The 17,858-nt window shown below is 42.4% G+C and overlaps 1 protein-coding gene and 1 long non-coding RNA gene across 3 annotated transcripts in view; one reads left to right on the top strand and one right to left on the bottom strand.

Moving 5' to 3' along the window:
* Positions 1-17,858, bottom strand: part of LOC147365294 (uncharacterized) — a 104,434-nt gene that overhangs the window by 5,311 nt on the left and 81,265 nt on the right. The gene's annotated exons all lie outside the window — the stretch shown is intronic.
* The window catches only part of IQCH (IQ motif containing H), a 231,508-nt gene that overhangs the window by 157,247 nt on the left and 56,403 nt on the right, over positions 1-17,858 (top strand). The window contains 2 exon segments of the mRNA XM_086322857.1: positions 4,566-4,686; positions 9,959-10,245. Of these exon segments, the coding sequence (XP_086178983.1) occupies positions 4,566-4,686; positions 9,959-10,245 (408 nt within the window).

Here is a 17,858-nt window from a genome sequence, read left to right as displayed (position 1 = left end):
GGGACAATGAATGTGAGCCTGCTGTAACAAGAGAAAGTATTTTATGAATACTGTTCTGAGGATTCACATGAATTTGGGGGTTGTGTAGCATGGTTTTATATGTCTGTGGCTGTGGGCATCAGTGTGTACTTAAGTTTACTCTGAACATAATAAACCCAAGTAGCTACAGATCTTCCCTCATCAGCATCTGCCCTTAAAGTTGTGATAATTATGTTTGAACAGAACAGAAACTCTCTCCAAGCCGAGAACTTACATCTGACATCTCTTCAATGGAGCTAAGGCCCAATGGAGTTAAGGCCATTCTTAGTATAATCCTTCTATTTCCTATCAGATGCTTTCAAAATACAGAAATAAATTGAACAGTTAATACCCCCCACCCCATTATTCCTCTGAATATCTTTTAGAGAGTTTCTTGTGGCCCCAAGCTGCCTCCATGTACCCTAGCATCCCCTATTGACTGTTACCCTCCCAGGGCCTTCAGCTGTGTGCTTCTCACAATGGGACATGATTTCCACAGCAGACTTTCCTCTAGGAAATTTACCCCTTTGCTGTACACAATACAAACGCTGTGGATCAAGGTGGAATGGCTGGCTTTGTAAGCAGAGGCAATCCAGGCAGCCTGACACGGTGTCCAGATGCCTCTCACAAGCCACGACCTTACCAGTTAATTATTGGCCTTCACATAGCATGTTGCATCTGAAGTGATACTTTATAAATGTCACCTTATTTATCTTCCCATTGTCCCTTAGAGGCCGGGAATCTCATCAAATCCACCCAGGAAGAATTGGTTCTTAAGTAGTCATCCCCGCCAGGTGGTTCCTGGGCAGCAAGGTGGGAGCCTGTTGCAAGGTTTCCCATTTTCCCGTACCCTATAACTTCAGCTGTTTGGGGCCAGGTCCCTGTGTTTATTGCAGCCACACATATTGGGTGTTCCCTGTGCTGAGCATTGGGAGCCTGACCACAAAGCCACTGACCACACCCCTAAGGAGCCCCCAGAAGCTGGAGAACATGAAGAAAGGACAGCCCCACTTGATAGTAGAGAAGGCTTCCTGGAGGAGGAGTGACCGGAACTAACTCAGAGAGGGTGTGAAGGAATCACCCAGAGGAGGGAGTGGAAGAAGGAAGGCCGAGGAAAGAGACTGAGCCAGGGAAGTTTGGGGCAAGGCTAGAAGACAGAGAGAAGAGAGGCTGCTTTAGGAATCAGAGGTCAGGTTACAGAGGGCCTTTGTGTGTGGTGCTGAGGAGTTTTGACTTAAGTGGATAGGGATCTAGTTTTGAGACTTAGGCTTCCCTCATAGCTCAGTTGGTAAAGAATCCACCTGCAATGCAGGAGACCCCAGTTTGATTCCTGGGTCAGGAAGATCCCCTGGAGAAAGGATAGGCTGCCCACTCCAGTATTCCTGGGCTTCCCTTGTGCCTCAGCTGGTAAAGAATCTGCCTGCAATGCAGGAGACCTGGGTTGGATCCCTGGGTTGGGAAGATCCTCGGGAGAAGGGAAAGGCTACCCACTCCGCTATCCTGTCCTGGAGAATTCCATAGACTGTATAGCCCCATGGGGTCACAAAGAGTTGAACACCACTGAGTCTATGGGGTCGCACAGAGTCGGACACGACTGACGCGACTTAGCAGCAGCAGCAGCAGCAGCAGAGCAACTCTCACTTTCACTTTTGAGACAGGTAGAAAAGCTTTCATCTATTCCTTGTCTCACCTCCATCTCTAGTCTCCCCCCACCACAACACATAAACACTTTTTTCCTTAGTTAAGTTAGATCTGACATTCTCTAATTTTTTTTCTCAATTTTTTTTATTGTGGTAAAATACCCATAAAATCTACCATCTGAACCATTTTTAAGTCTACAGTTCAATGGTATTCATTACATCCGCAATGTTGTGTAACATTACCACCACCCAGCTCCAGAACTCTTTTTGTCTTAAAAAACCAAACCTCCATACCCATTAAACACTAACTCGCCACTCCCTGTCCCCCAACAACCACCATCCCACTAACAGTCTCAGTGATTTCAACTACTCTAAGTACCTGCCATTTCTTGCATGAATGGATGAACAAGTGAATTATTGCTCTTGGGCTGACTTGATGTGATAGCAGAGAGCAGATCACTGTGTAGATGATTCAACACCTTTAATCAGGGAAGGACAAAAAGTAAGTCTCCACTGTCCTGGTAGAGGGCCTGCCCTGCATGGGTTCCTTCCTTGACACTCAGTTTCATAAGCAGAGTGGGAACCCACAGCCGTGTTTCGTTGTCCCACCTTTGGGGCACTGCATGAATCACAGACAATTGGTCTTTTTCAATAGAGTAGAGTAGTTTTAACAGAGACAATTATAAAGTAAGAAGAAAGGTGGGTTTGGAGGACAATGCTCAAAGGAGAAAACGAGAGGCGGTCCAGGTTGTTGGAACTGCACGTTTTGTGTGCTTGTTTATGATTTAAATGCAGGGCCTTGCGGAGACAAGGTTATTAATGTACAGTAAAGGGCAGAGAAAACATCGGTTGTGCAGAATACGAAGTGCTTGGCTTTGACAGCAATTTCCCTGCCTCTGCCTCCTGAGGCAGAGGCTCGCTGTGTGAGCCAGCTTCCCCAGCCCTTCTTAACGTCCCTGACTGTGCAGAGAGCCATCCTGAAAGAGGGTGAGCAGCGGCACTCTCCCTTCCTCATGGCGCTTTGGTTTTGTATGTCAAGCACTTACTAAACTGACTGATGAGAGTCTCCCACCAGGATTTTCTAGATAATTCAGACATTATTCAGGTTACTGGGACCTGCCCAGAGTGTACGCTCAGATATTTGTCTTCCATTGTAGATTTTCAGAGGGCACTCAACCCAGAATGAGCCAGATGTTCCAAGGAGCTGAGGGGAGGGGAAGGACAATCACTTTTTAATGACGCAGAAATTGAAAATACATGGCTATACAGATTATTTCTAAGATTCCTTCCTGCCCCACTCACCAAAGCTGATTCTTTCTGATTCTTCCAAATAACTGATGTCTACTCACAGATTAGAAATTTCCCCAGCAACCCAGAACAAGCCTGAGTTTTTCTTGTCAACGTCCCCCATTTTGAATATGAATTCTGCCTATCAGATGTTTGGTGCCTAAAGCTGCTCTTCTGACAGAAATGAAATCTGAACAAGTGGCTTTTATCTAAAAAAATTTTAGTTAGTCTAAGACTTTGCAAAAAAAACAAAAAAATTGTCCTCATAAACCAAATATCTTTATGATACAAACCAAGTCTCTTTATGTCACAAACCCCCATTTTTTATTCATTAGAGGGTTTCCTACAGTTTTCACCTTGGCGTGGGGGCCAACCTTAGCTCATGTCTAGTCAGATGAGGCTGTGACCTAATGTGGAATATCAGGTGATTGAGAACCACACCCCTCCCCACCTCAGTCTCCCAACCTGACCTCCCTCCCCAACTCTCTCTCCTGACCCAACCTCCTGAAATCCCACCTCATTCTTACGACCTGACTTCATGAAATCTCACCTCTACGGCATCAGCCGTGATTTTAGGCTTTGATCCCACAGTTACGTGGAGGTCCCCCAACCAGGGGGAAAGGGCATGGCTTTAAGAGATCAAGGTGACCAAGAAAGACCCTGCCAACTCCACGATCTCTCTCAGGGTCAACTCTGTTAGCGTTATAAGATAAAAAAAAAAACATTTCCTTTTGTGTAAAATACTGTTTTCCCTTCTCTTACTTTCAGACGGTGTGTGTCTTTAGTTTTGAAGTGAGTCTCTGGGAAGCAGCATATATATGGGTTACTCTTTTAGTATCTATGGGCTTCCCTGGTGACTCAGATGGTAAAGAATCCACCTGCAATGTGGGAGAGCTGGGTTTGATCCTTGGGTTGGGAAGACTCTTTGGAGGAGGGCATGGCAACCCACTCCAGTATTCTTGCCTGGAGAATCCCCACGGACAGAGGAGCTTGGCAGGCTACAGTCCATGAGGTGACAAAGAGTTGGACACGACTGAGCGAGGTAGGGAGGGAGGTTGGGTCCTGCTGTACAGCACAGGGAACTACAGTCAATATCCTGTGATAAATCATAATGGAAACAAATACAAAAAGATATAAAACCGAGTCACTTTGCTGCACAGAAGAAATTAACACGTTATAAATCAACTATACTTCAATAAAAAATTTTTAATAAAAAAAAAATTCCAGTCTGAAGAACCTGAGGGAGAAGGTAGTGAACCCTGCCTTTTACACAATGAGAAACTGAGGCCCAAAGTGAGGAGACACAGTGTCCGAGGACATGCCATTGGTCAGGCTGCTGTGGGTCTGAAACTGGGTTTACCTGATGCCCAGGCAGAAGGCTGCCTTTTGGAGACAAGAGGCACAATTAGTGGCAATATTTTGGGGCCAAATCACTTTGAGGAATGAAAATTGAAATGGCTGGGAAAAAATAGAGAAATTTTTCAAAATGGCTTTCTGGCTCTGGGTAAACAGTAACCACATTTTTTTTGCCTGTTGGAGGCCTGGTTTTTAATCACTCCACAAGCAGTTTTCATTTCTGTAGTAAAATTGCTTGTGGTTCTATTTAATTTGTTTCTGCAGGAGCCAGCTTTGGTGAAGATCTCCGAGGAGCTGGCGGGCATTTTAGCACAGCACGCACAGCCAGTCAATGAGAAACGGTTCCCAACGTGGAGAAAATTCCTGCAAACATTTCTCAGTCAAGGTAAATAAGACTGGAAAGCTTCTGTTGAGGTTTGGTCTGCGCAACCTTGCATTCTAGTTTTGGGTCAACCTGGGGCCAGTGTGAATACCTAGAAACTCTTGCATGGGTTTAGAAAAGTGCTCCTCCAAACAGATTTTTCTTCAAAACTTTGCCTAAATATTTATCCTGCATTCAGCCTCTTAAGTAAACAGGAACTGAGCAGGCCAGGCATGCCGTGCATAGCTCGAGATTCTGACCATATTTTGGCACCACAGACTTCTCCTGAGAAGTAGTCAAAAACTTTGGAATCAGAAGACCTGAGTTTGGATCTCATCCTTGACCTTGAGCAAGGTTCTTAAACCCTTGGAGGCCCAGTTTCCTCACCTACTTACAGGGTTGTTGGCAGGATTCAATGAAATAAATATATGAAGGTTTCTACCAGGGAGCCTGACTCAAAATAAGTCTTCAAGAAATGTGAGTTTCTCCTTCCATTTTCTAGGAGAGAAGAAATAGTCTCACTTCTGGTTCTGAGGTTAGACCTTGTAAATAAGAACCCGCTATAGTCTTGGAGCCCAAAGTGATTTTGGGGCTCCAAAATCACTGCAAATGGTGACTGCTGCCATGAAATTAAAAGACACTTACTCCTTGGAAGAAAAGCTATGACCAACCTAGACAGCATATTAAAAAAGCAGAGACATTACTTTACCAACAAAGGTCCCTCTAGACAAAGCTATGGTTTTTCCAGTAGTCATGTATGGATATGAGAGTTGGACTATAAAGAAAGCTGAGCACCAAAGAATTGATGCTTTTGAACTGTGGTTTTGGAGAAGACTCTTGAGAGTCCCTTGGACTGCAAGGGGATCCAACCAGTCCATCCTAAAGGAAATCAGTCCTGAATATTCATTAGAAGGACTGATGCTGAAGTTGAAACTCCAGTACTTTGGCCACCTGATGTGAAAAACCAATTCAATGGAAAAGACCCTGATGCTGGGAAAGATTGAAGGTGGAAAGAGAAGGGGTCGACAGAGGATGAGGTGGTTGGATGGCATCACTGATGAAATGGACATGAGTTTACGTAGTCTCCAGGAGTTGGTGATGGACAGGGGAGCCTGGCGTGCTGCAGTCCATGGAGTCACAAAGAGTCAGACACTACTGAGTGACTGAACTGACTGATAGTCCTGGAGCAAAGCCCCCTGACTTCTCAATTTTCTGATGATGTTAGGAGGTCAGTGGATGAGGGAATGAATGGAGCAGTTGTGGAGGTCCTGTGGGAGTGCTACACCACATTGCCCCTCACTCTTTAGGAGGCAACAGTATAAGGTGGATATTCTTATATGCTTACACACATGCATGATAAGAGAAGGCTAGGATACAGACCACAGAAGCTATCTTTCCACTCTATTCACCACTGTCAAAAGATAACATGTAACATAAACATATAATAATATCATAATAATAGGGCTTCCCAGGTGACACTAGTGGTAAAGAACCTTTCTGCCAGTGCAGGGGATGTAAGAGACATGGGTTTGATCCCTGGGTTGGGAAGATCCCCGGAAGAGGGCACATCAACCTGCTCCAGTATTCTTGCCTGGAGAATCCCATGGACAGGGGAGCCTGGCAGGCGACAGTCCATAGAGTTGCAAAGAGTAGGACACGACTGAAGCAATGTAGCATGCATACACGCACATCATAATAATATCAGATGATAGCAGCAGCAGCAACAACTCAATGGCGAGAATAGCACAGTGAAAACAACATAATAAGCACAGTCTGTGCTTACCATGAGCTAGACTCACCTCATGGCATGTGAGGCAAGTGAGTTCTTAGTTCCCTGACTAGGGATGGAACCCATGCCCCCTGCAATGGAAGCATGGAGACTTAACCACTAGACCACAGGAAAGTCCTTAGACTCTATTCTAAGCACACCTATATTAATTTCTTTAATCCTCCTAACAGCCCTATGAGGTGGGTACCATTATCACCCTCACTTCACAGAGAAGGAAACTGAGGTACAAAAGATTAAGTAACTCTCCTCGAATCACTCTGTGAATACCTAACAGAGCCAATAAAAGGCTACCCCGTGCTACTCCAGGAGTCTTGGCCAGAGACAATGGGTACATTTACCAAGGAATACCTCTTAGCTCAAGATATGAGATCGTATCGAAAAAGAAAGATCTACTGGGCATTGGAATACACTGCAAGGCAGAGTGGGGTGGAAGGGCATAGTAAACATACTGTTAATGAATTATTTAGATGGGACGGCCCACAGTCTAACAAGAATGCTGAGAAAGGATTCTTCACTGGTGTGGGGAGACGCAGAGGGCAGTTATAGTACAATCTGTCCTCTCAAATATAAATTTCTGTGATTCCACAAATTTCCACATAAACCCAATACCAGAAAAGTAAAACTAAAAGAGTCTACCCTGTGCATAAATGGGAGAAAATAAAGTAGGTAGGTATACTAGGTGGCTTCTGTGACTCAGACGGTAAAAAATCTGCCTGCAATGAGGGAGACCGGAGTTCGATCCCTGGGTTGAGAAGATCCTCTGGAGAAGGGAATGCCAACCCGCTCCAGTATTCTTGCCTGGAGAATCCCATGGACAGAGGAACTTGACAGGCTACAGTCCATAGGGGTCTCAAAGAGTGAGACCTAACACTCTCTGAGCGACTAACAGTTTCACGACAAAAAATGGTTAAGAATAAAGGATTTTTTTTCAGATTATGAGGGGAAGACCCTGAAGATCTCAGATCCATACACGACAGGATGTTAGGAAGTTTCCGTATCTTCCAAGGTCAGCCTGCAAACCTTCTTTTAGCCTATTTATTCTCATATGAGCTTTGTAGACTAGAAAGGGTTTTCCCAGCCACCGTCTCACATGAGCTGTACAACCACAAGCTTAGCCTTTGTCTCAGCCTCCGTCATTTCTATCCTTTCTTCCTCTATTTCAGCCGTGTTGTAAGCACAATACTTATTTATAGGAGGAAGAACAAGCTTTCTTGAGACACTTTGATAGACAAAGAAACAGGCTTAATGCTAGGAAGTGACTAGGACAAAATCACACAACAAGTGCATGGTGAGTGGGAACGCAGTTAGAGCCCACAATTCTAGCACGTCTCAGAAATCTGGTCTGGGGGAGTCATGTGTGTTCAAACCTATTCCCAGCTCTGAGCCCAGAGCCTACAGCAGGCCCTGCATAAAATTATTACTGACAGAGAGGCTGCCCACCCAGGTTTCCTGACCCTAAGGCCACCATCTCCTGCCATCTTCCCTGTTGCCTGGTTCATTTCATTTCTACTCTCTGAAGTGTGCCTATAGTCGCGAAATGTGCTATAGATTTGATTTCTGCATTGTCAAAGCATTATATCAAAGGCAATACATTTTTAAAAAGGGGGATTAATTACTTGGAAAAGAAAAAAATTAACACTGAAAAGACTGTGGTCCTAGTACCAAGAAGACAATACAAATAAGCTACTTTGAAGTAAAATAACCTTGTAACTATAAAGGACAAGTGTTTTCACTGGAGCATCATCTTTCAAAATGTAGGTGATAGTGAAAGCCACAAAGTTTTCTGAATCAGAGAGACTCAGTAGATTTTTTGCTTGTTTTTGTGCATTGTGTTATTATTGTTTTGTTACTTTTACCTTGCTAAATCTCCAGCAACCAGTATTTAGGTACAGCACACACTCGAAAACCTCATTTAAAGAAAAGCATATCTCAAACCAACCAAGAAGATGAATTAGCTTTCCTTCTGAAATTCAGCTTTCTTTAGGACCAGCTTTTGTGTCTATAAGCTTTAATCACACTTATAGACATTTAAGGAGAAGGCAACGGCACCCCACTCCAGTACTTTTGCCTGGAATATCCCATGGACGGAGGAGCCTGGTGGGCTGCAGTCCATGGGGTCGCTAAGAGTCGGACATGACTGAGCGACTTCACTTTCACTTTTCACTTTCATGCATTGGAGAAAGAAATGGCAACCCACTCCGGTGTTCTTGCCTGGAGAATCCCATGGACAGAGGAGCCTGGTGGGCTGCCATCTATGGGGTCACACAGAGTCGGACACGACTGAAGCGACTTAGCAGCAGCAGCAGCATAGACATTTAAGGAAAGAGCCTTTTGTATAAAGTAACAGATAGCTGCATTTGAGACATTTTTAAATCTCAGGATTTAACCATATATGCTGTTCAAAGCCTGTGAGCATAGGTCACCTCCCAGCAAATGCCCAAAATACACGTCAAATTTATCTTAATACTGTTGGGCTCCAGAGGCTGCCTTGTCTAGGAACACTTTTAAATTATGTTATCTAATTCTTCACAAATAATATTCAATTTTTTTCTATAAAAGGGATATATACAGATTTACAGGTTAGGCCTAAAGACAGAAAACAGGGCCATGTAAATTTTGTGGGCAGGCTTCCCAGGTGGTGCAATGGTAAAGAGTCTGCCTGCCAATACAAGGGATGCGGGTTTGACCCTGGGGTTGGGAAGAGCCCCTGGAGTAGGAAATAGCAGCCCCACTCCAGTATTCTTGCCTGGAGAATCCCATGGACAGAGGAGCCTGGCGGGCTCCAGTCCATGCGATTGCAGAGTCAATTTAGTTCAGCGCCTAAACAACAAATTTGCCTCTGCAATTTTTGCTATTCAGAGCAGAAGGTGCAGTAAGATAAATTATAAAGCTCCCATTATCAGCATGGAGCAAGCTTACCTGTTTCTCAAGAATGGCAGCATTTTCTGGCTCCATATTTTTAAACAAACCAGCTATATATAGAAGTCCTTTGGCTGACATAATGGTCAGTGTTTTCTTATGTCTGATAAAAGCCCTAACCTGTCAGAACTTGAAAAAGCAGTGAAGTTGAACAGGAAGCGCAGTGGTCCTTAAGGTACAAACTGTGGCCTGTGGGCAGTTAATTCCCCCTGAGGGATTTGCTGTAGACCTCAGGTTCATCATTTATAATGAATGGGCATAGGCCTGATGATCTTTACAGTGTCTTCCTAGTTAGGATCAAAACCACCACTCATTGAGTCCAACTACACACCAAGCATTGGACTAAATACTGTAGATCACGAAGATTCACAACAGTCTGGTGAGATAGGTCTTATTATGCTGATTTTAGAAATGACGGAAAGGAAATTTATAGAATTGAAGCTACTTGCCTAAAGTCTCACAAGACATGGCAGATGCAGGCTCTGAGCCTGAGTCCCTCTGCCAAAGCCTGGGTTTTTTCCTCTTGCTCTTAATGGGCACAGTCCACAAGAGTGTGTCCTTTTACCCACCCCATGCTTCTCCCCCCAGGAGGCGTGATTGAAGCGTACCCACCTTCAGAGAGTATTACCAACGTGACGGTGGACATGCTGATAGAACCCAATGGAGAAATCAGGCTGCTGTCTACAGGGGACCAGTTTCATGCTGAAGGCCCATTCATCTCCTCTGGGACCACTGTGCCTCAGACCTCAGTGGATCCCCAAGTTCTCAGTTCTTTGTGCCTTCAAATTGGAAAGGCTTGTAAAATGAAAAATGTGATTGGTCACTTTTCCATAGACCTGATGACTTTTATTGATCCAAGCACCATGGAGCAGCAGGTGAGTCGACTTGATGCCATGTGAAATACTGAAATATGTAAAGACTCCAATACCATCCACGCTCATCCAACAGGGACTGTGAGGGAGCCTCCAAGATTCTCTGCTCTTCTGATGAGCTGATTATATATGGTCCATGCTAGTTCAGGTGAGATCATACTTTATGGCTGTAAAGATGGGACCAGTGTTACCAAGCAAAGGGTTCATTGCCCAGTGGGCACAGAAGCCAATACTGTGGCACAGCTTTTGAGAAAAGATTTAATTTTGAGGTCAGCTGGCAGGGGACAGGAGGTATGGCTCACATCTGCATCTTCCCTGATCTGGGGTTTGGTTGGTAAAAGCATTGGGGCAGGTTTTCACTGAAGGGCTTTGGGACTCAGCCATTTATGATGAGGTGTGGTGAAGGAGACTTTAGTACCAGTTCTTCTGGGACAGCAGACCCGTCGCTTCAGAAAGGGCTCCGGCAATCAGGCTCCGGTCTTGTCCCGGTCCTTTGGTTCTGTGGAAGGAGAAACTTTGCTTTTGGGTGTTGTTTGAGGTCAAAATTTTCTCCTCTGTGCCTATTTTGGCTGTATGACTTGTGGTTTTGTTCTCTTGTCTCTGAAAAACAACTCAGTTTCTTGTTAGAAGCAGTATAGGTCCAGTTTCAGGCTAGTTCTGCCAATACCCCGGGGTCTTCTCATTCGGTACAGCTGGAGTTTAAATCACTGCAACTTACCCTGATGGGGTCTGAGTGCTGCCCATTAATGCTCTGTCTGTAGGGAGGGAACCTTCCTAGAATCTGTTCTTAAATAGAGAGTCAATTACAAGAAAAGAGGTAAGAGTTCTTGTTTCTGTTCCCTTTTCTTATCAGTAGTTCACCGGCAACTTAGGTGGTCAGTTTTTTCTTCTTAAAAATGTATTGGAAAATATGCATAAATATAAGAAGGCCTAAATACTAATATAATGAACCAAAACCACCTCCAGTCCTGTGTACTCCTTGTCAGTTGCCCTCACACGGCCCTCCCTCCTCCCAGAGGTATCCATCCTCTTGTAATTGGGACTTATATTCCTTTCTATATCTTTATGCTTTCTAGTGCACGTGAATGTTACTCATCCAGGTTCATTTTCCTGACATGCATCAAGCCAAAATGCTGAAACACTGATGTCTACGGCAAAGAAAGGGTCTATCCACAAGGCAGTCAAGCAAGGAGAACGGAGAACAAGTCTCAAACCTGCCTCAAAGGGCTTGAGCTATTTATGGGATAAAGGACCAGAGTGGTCTTAGGCTTGGGAAGCATGGGGACAGGTGACTGGAAATGAGGAAAAGGTGAGGGAGTCATTCTGCACAGGAGTAACTACTAAGCAATAGGCTTCTTCATGGGAACGTGCTCAGTTGTGCCTGACTCTTTGTGACCCCATGGACTACAGCCCTCCAGGCTCCTCCGTCCTTGGAATTTTTCAGGCAAGAATAATGGAGTGAGTTGCCATCTCCTACCCAAGGGACTCTTCCAGATGCAGGGATCGAACTCGTATCTCTTGCGTCTCCTGCATTGGCAGGTGGACCTAGAGGGGGCGTGTTAAAATGGAGCACTTGTCATCATCCAAGGGTAAATTTTTAGCCTCTGATGTCAAAAGGTCACCAAGCTGACACTCGGGCTGCCCAGCTAGAGGGTCAGTGGTCCTACCCAGTATTAACCAGCTCAGCTTGAATTAGACACAGCTGACTCCGAGTTTCCGAGAAACAGCTCAGGCAAACATACTGTTTAGGCTAAGTGCACTTGGAGGACACACACTTTTCTTTAAATAGCTGCAACTAAAATGATCTTGATCAGTGAAGGCAGATTGCAGGTATAATGGATTTATATATTTAATATATAGCTTAATTTTGCTTGTTTTAAAATTTTTTATAGATCATAACGTCCTATGTATTCTACTACAACATGCTTTTACTTATTCAATATTTCATCCATGAAATTCTGCATGTATACAGGTGTGCCTTTGATGTACAGTAATTCTAGATAACTTTTAACCTGTTTGTTTTGCCCCCTTCTCCCCGTGCCCCAGAAATTATAATGTTTAAATTCACTACTACTTCACAAGACTCATTTTGCAAAATGTTCAGTTCCTGTTGCATTGGTGTCAGTGACCACAACTCAGTCTAAAGGATGGAATGACCTCCTGCTTTCCCTCTCCTGATGCCCTCTGCCCAGCCAACACTGTAAATAAACTTCAGTTGTTTTATTACTCTGTTTTACAGTTCTCCATTTCAGTCAGATGATAGTTTCAAAGCATTTTGTTTATGCTTTGAGCAGTAGTTTTCAGCTTGTTTAATAATCATTTTCCATTTGCCTTCCTGAACCCTCCGCTGGTTCTGCATCCCTTTCTCAGGCCCACACATGGAGAGAGAAAAGGACAAATATAGAAGGGAATGCGGGAATCAGCGTGGGATGGAGGGAGGACAGGAACAATACCCTCTGGAAAAGAGCAGGGTGACAAGGAATCAAGGGGAGAAGCAGGAGAGGATTTCCCCTCCAAATGTCTGTCATGAGAAACAAAGATCAAATCTATGATCCCTGGAGCAGTAGGAGGATGGAACTGTGGGGACAGTTGACTAATGGTTTGTATTCATTCAAGTTTGATGTAGAGAGAATTGCACCCATGGCAGTGAGAGGTATCGTCTTCAAACCCAGAGCTAGTCCTGTTCCAGGGCTTACAGCCCTTCCCAGCTTCAGGGACAAAGGTCCCACCCTTCACAGGGCTGGCCCCATGTGCCTTAACATCCTTTGCTCACACCAGCTTCCCCTCTATTTCTCTTTTCCAACCCCTTACTCATCATACTGCCTCTTGCCACAGAGCTTTTCTTTACACATGCCACCCCTCCACCTGAAATGCTCTTGCCTCTTCTAGGTAACCTTCTTATCCATCATAATTCAACTCAAGCCATGCTTTCTTAGGGAAGCCTCCCCCAAACTTCCTGACAAAGTCAAATTCCCCTGTTTTACATTCTCATGTCATCATGTATCTCTCCTTTATACCACATGCTTTTGTTACAATTTAGAGTTATTTACATGATTATCTGATTAAAGCTGTCTCCCCCTGTACAGAGTAAGCTCCCTGAGGAGATATATTTTATCTCTTTTTGCTTGCTGCTTAGTTCTCAGCCTATCTCTGACCTGGCACAAAGCAGGTGTTCAGTAAAGTATTTGTTGAATGAATGAACAAACGATAGAGGTGTTCTAGCAGATGTTGGATGGTGTTGTTAAGGCTTTTAGAGAAGAGCTCAAAAATTAATTGATGGGTGGGATAAATAAATATTTATCCAAGATGCTCTGACCTTATCATACTAACACTTTACCTCGTCTCTTCCTGTTAATACTTTAGTGTACAGCCTTTTGTGTAACAATTTTCAGTACAGCACTGGAAGCAGCTCTCAGTGAGCACAGAGAAAGGAGTTTCTACACTGGCAAGGAATGTATGCTAGCTCTCTGTATATAATAGATTATTTGAAAAACCACTGGTATCTACTCTTGCCATTTGGCAAGTGACATCATTTTGGAAAACATTTTATTTTCTCTTCTAACTCAGCTGCATTGTGGTGCTGGTAAAGAGACTGGCATATTAGCAACCTGTCATTTTTTGCCAGTCTAACAGGGGAAAAAAATGACATCTTGTTTTCTTCAGTATTTCTTTCATTATTAGTGAGGATGAACATCTTTACTATATCTATTGGCTATTTATATATCTTGTCTTAATTGTCTTATCATATCTTTTGCTCCTTTTACATTGAACTATAATACAAATGCTGATTTGTAGAAATTCTTTGTATATGAGAAATTGCTTCCAAATTGTATATGAGAATGGCTCAGATGGTAAAAAATCCACCTACAATGCAGGAAGGTCCCCTGGAGAAAGACATGGCAACCCACTTCAATATTCTTGCCTGGAGAATCCCCATGGACAGAGAAGCCCAGCAGGCTACAGTCCATGGGGTTGCAAAGAGTAGGACATGACTAAGTGACTAAGCACAGCACACAGCACATAAGAAACTATTATTCTTTGATTTTTATACATGTTACAAATACCTTCTCCAGATTGTCACTTGTGGCTTTTTGCCAGTCATGTTTCTCTACCATAAAATCGCCATTTTTTCTTTGTAATTGGTTAGTAATATTTTGTGAAAAGGTGTTCCAAGGAATAATATCTTATTCCTCATCATATTTCCAGACAAAATTTAGTATCCATTGCCAACTTTCTACTGGGTCAGCCACCATGATGACACTGGTAATTTTCTGTTTCAATCATTCTTTCTATATAGATTAGTTGGAAATTTACTGCAAAGAATTTTTCCTTTTCTATCTTTTATTTATGTATGTAAGCATGTATGTATTAATTTTTATACCAGTTTGAACTTGTAAGTTTCTAGTCTCTTCAGTCAGTTGTATTTTGACCCTTTCATCATTTTGATGCTCAAGTTGTCCCAGATTTGTCTAGTAGGAGAGTCTTTAGAGTGGTTCTTTTGATGTGTCCTCATCATTCTTTGAGTGTTGTCTTACTTTCTTGCACAATGAGATGTTCCAGATTCATTTTACATTTTTTCTGACCTAGACTTAGAATCAGCCCAACAGCTTTGAGTCACTTCAGAAGAGGATGGTATTAAATTAAGGTCTGGGATGTTAGTGCTATCATTGCTACTGGAGTGTCATTGCTTCTGGCCTCTCTCAGTGGACAGAGCTAAGACATATATGCATTATACATGTACAATACACACATACACAAGCAAATATGTATATATATATACACACATACATATACATACATGTATCTATGACCATTTCTGTATCTATCAGGATATATATTTTAAAACCATGCATTCTTGCCAATATCTCTAATTGTAATCTGACACTTCAAGATTATTCTAGACTTCTGTTTTTCCACACTTACAAACAAATATCTTCTCCAACAGTAAGAAACCTGAGTCTTTTATCTTCAATATATTTACTTATTTCCTCAGTCAATTTATTTATTGCTTCAATGTAACCAGTCTCCCAACTAATTCTGTTATCTTCTTCACCTACCACATCTGTAATTGGATAATGAACCTTGTCATTTGTGCTTTAAGTTTATTTGTAATGCTCTTCATCATACTAAAATTTCAAATAGTCAAATCTAACTCCTTTTCTAAATTACTGTGTTACCTTGAGCTTATCATTTTCTATCATCTTCAGTTTTATATAAAGTTTTACATATAAATCTTTTTTAATATATTATATGTTTTTAATATATTTATATATGTTATATATATTTATATATAAATCTTAAATCTTTTTATATTTTATATATTTATATATAAATCTTCAGTTTTATATAAAGCTATAAAATGAGTTGGTTAGCTTGACTTCTGAGTTCAAAATTATTTATTTCAATAGTATTTTCATAGTGCCTTTGTATTAAAATTCTAGTAATAATAGTAAGAATTCACTTTTTAGAAACATCAAAGGGAATAAAAAAACTTACATTCATATATATTAATCACATTGTTAAGGGAAGTAAAAAACTTCAAAAAGATTAAATTCTAATAATAGAGAATTTTTTAAGCAAATTATGACAGATGAAAAGAATCAAGTGCTAGGAAAACAGTAAAATTCAAAGTTTTAAAAAATATTTACAGGAAACTATTTATAAACAGTGGAATGGTAAAATACAGATTATATTAGAATATATGTGGGACTTCCCAGGTGACCCAGCGGCTAAGACTCTGCACTCCCAATGCAGGGTTCAGTTCAGTTCAGTTCAGTCACACAGTCGTGTCTGACTATTTGTGACCCCATGAACCACAGCACGCCAGGCCTCCCTGTCCATCACCAACTCCTGGAGTTCACCCAGACTCATGTCCATTGAGTTGATGATGCCATCCATCCATCTCATCCCCTCTCATCCCCTTCTCCTCCTGCCCTCAATCTTTCCCAGCATCAGGGTCTTTTCAAATGAGTCAGCTCTCCACATCAGGTGGCTAAAGGATTGGAGTTTCAGCATCAACATCAGTCCTTCCAATGAACACCCAGGACTACCAGGTGATCACTGGTCAGGGAGCTAGATCCCATATGCTGCAACAAAAGATCCCACACACAGCAACTAAAGGCCTGGCACAGACAAAATAAAACTTTTTTAAAAAAAATAGAAAAATAGGGGTTTTCCTGGTGGCTCAGTGGTAAAGAATCCACCCACCAATGCAGGAGATTCAAGTTCGATCCCTGGTCTAGGAAGATCCCACTTGCCTTAGAGCAACTAAGCCCATGCGACACAACAGTTGAGCCTGTGCTTTAAAGCCCAGGAACTGCAACTACTGAGCCCACGTGCCGCAACACTGAAGCTTGGTGCCCTTGAGCCTGTGCTCCACAACAAAGGAAGCCACTGCAGTAAGAAGCCTGTGCAACGCACTGAAGAGTGGCTCCCGCTCGCTCCAACTAGAGAAAAGCCCACGCAGCAACAAAGACCCGGTACAGCCAAAAATAAATAAATTTTTTTAAAAGTAGAAAAATAAACAATATATGTAATATGATAACAATTTTATTAAAAGAAAAAACATATATTAATATATGCAGAACAAGCAGAACCTAAAGAAATATGCCAAGATGTTACAAGTCATTATTTCTGGATCAAAGAATTGAGGGTATGATAGGCAAAGTAATGACCTGGTAAAGATGCTCATGTCCTAGTCCCTGAAACTGGTGAAGGTTACCACACATGGTAACATGTACATGCATTAGTAATTAACTTTATAATCTCGAGATAGGAAGATTATCTTGGATTATGCAGGGGACAATGTAATCACAAGGGTTTTGCTGGCTCTGAAAATGGAGGAAGTGACCATGAGCCAAGGAATGCAGGTGGCCTCTAGAAGCTAGAAAAGGCAAGAAAACAAATACTCCTTTAGATCCACCTGAGGGAATGAAGACACCATGACTTAAGCTCAGTGAGACTTCTCATTTTTGACCCTTTAAGTTACTAAATGTACAGTGGTTTGTTACAGCAGCAATAGGAAACTGAAACAGAGAATTTGTTCTGTTTTGCTCTTTATGCTTTCTGCCTTTGCATTCTCAAAAGTAAGCATGTATTTGTAGTCAGAAAAAAATATGTGTGTGATAATAATCATAAATAATGATAATTATAAAGCACATACATGATCTTACATCCACATATGTCTTGCATTCAAGATAGGAGGCAGAAAGCTGAAGTGACTGAATCCATCTCAAACTCCTGCTCTTTGGCCCCAGCCAGACCTCAATAATATAACATACAATGCTGTCCTAATAAGAGCAGAGGGGACTGGGAGCCAAGGAAAGATGGATAAAATGACAGTGGTGCACGAAGGACAGGCCCACAATTGTGAATCAATCCAGATGAGAGTGGAAAATCCTATCCAGACTTGAGATGAGAATGTCCCATTCTAGGGTAGCAGAATGGAGGAAGAATTTGGGAAATGTAATGTTTAAATATTGTTAACATCATACAGAACACAGGGTCACTGGGAATAAAAGGAAAAGAGCCAATCCCTGGGAAATGGAGCTGGTAAGAGGACAGTACAAAACTACCTATGTCCACTTAGTGGACTTATGTCCAAGATTCCAGTGCCC

This window comes from Bos grunniens, chromosome 10 (assembly GCF_055505025.1).
Source record: "Bos grunniens cultivar Pamir isolate PY7600 chromosome 10, Bosgru_T2T1.0, whole genome shotgun sequence".
Classification (NCBI taxonomy): Eukaryota; Metazoa; Chordata; class Mammalia; order Artiodactyla; family Bovidae; genus Bos; species Bos grunniens.
The sequence above is the reverse complement of the archived record's forward strand: the minus strand, read 5'-3'. Positions and strand labels throughout refer to the sequence as shown.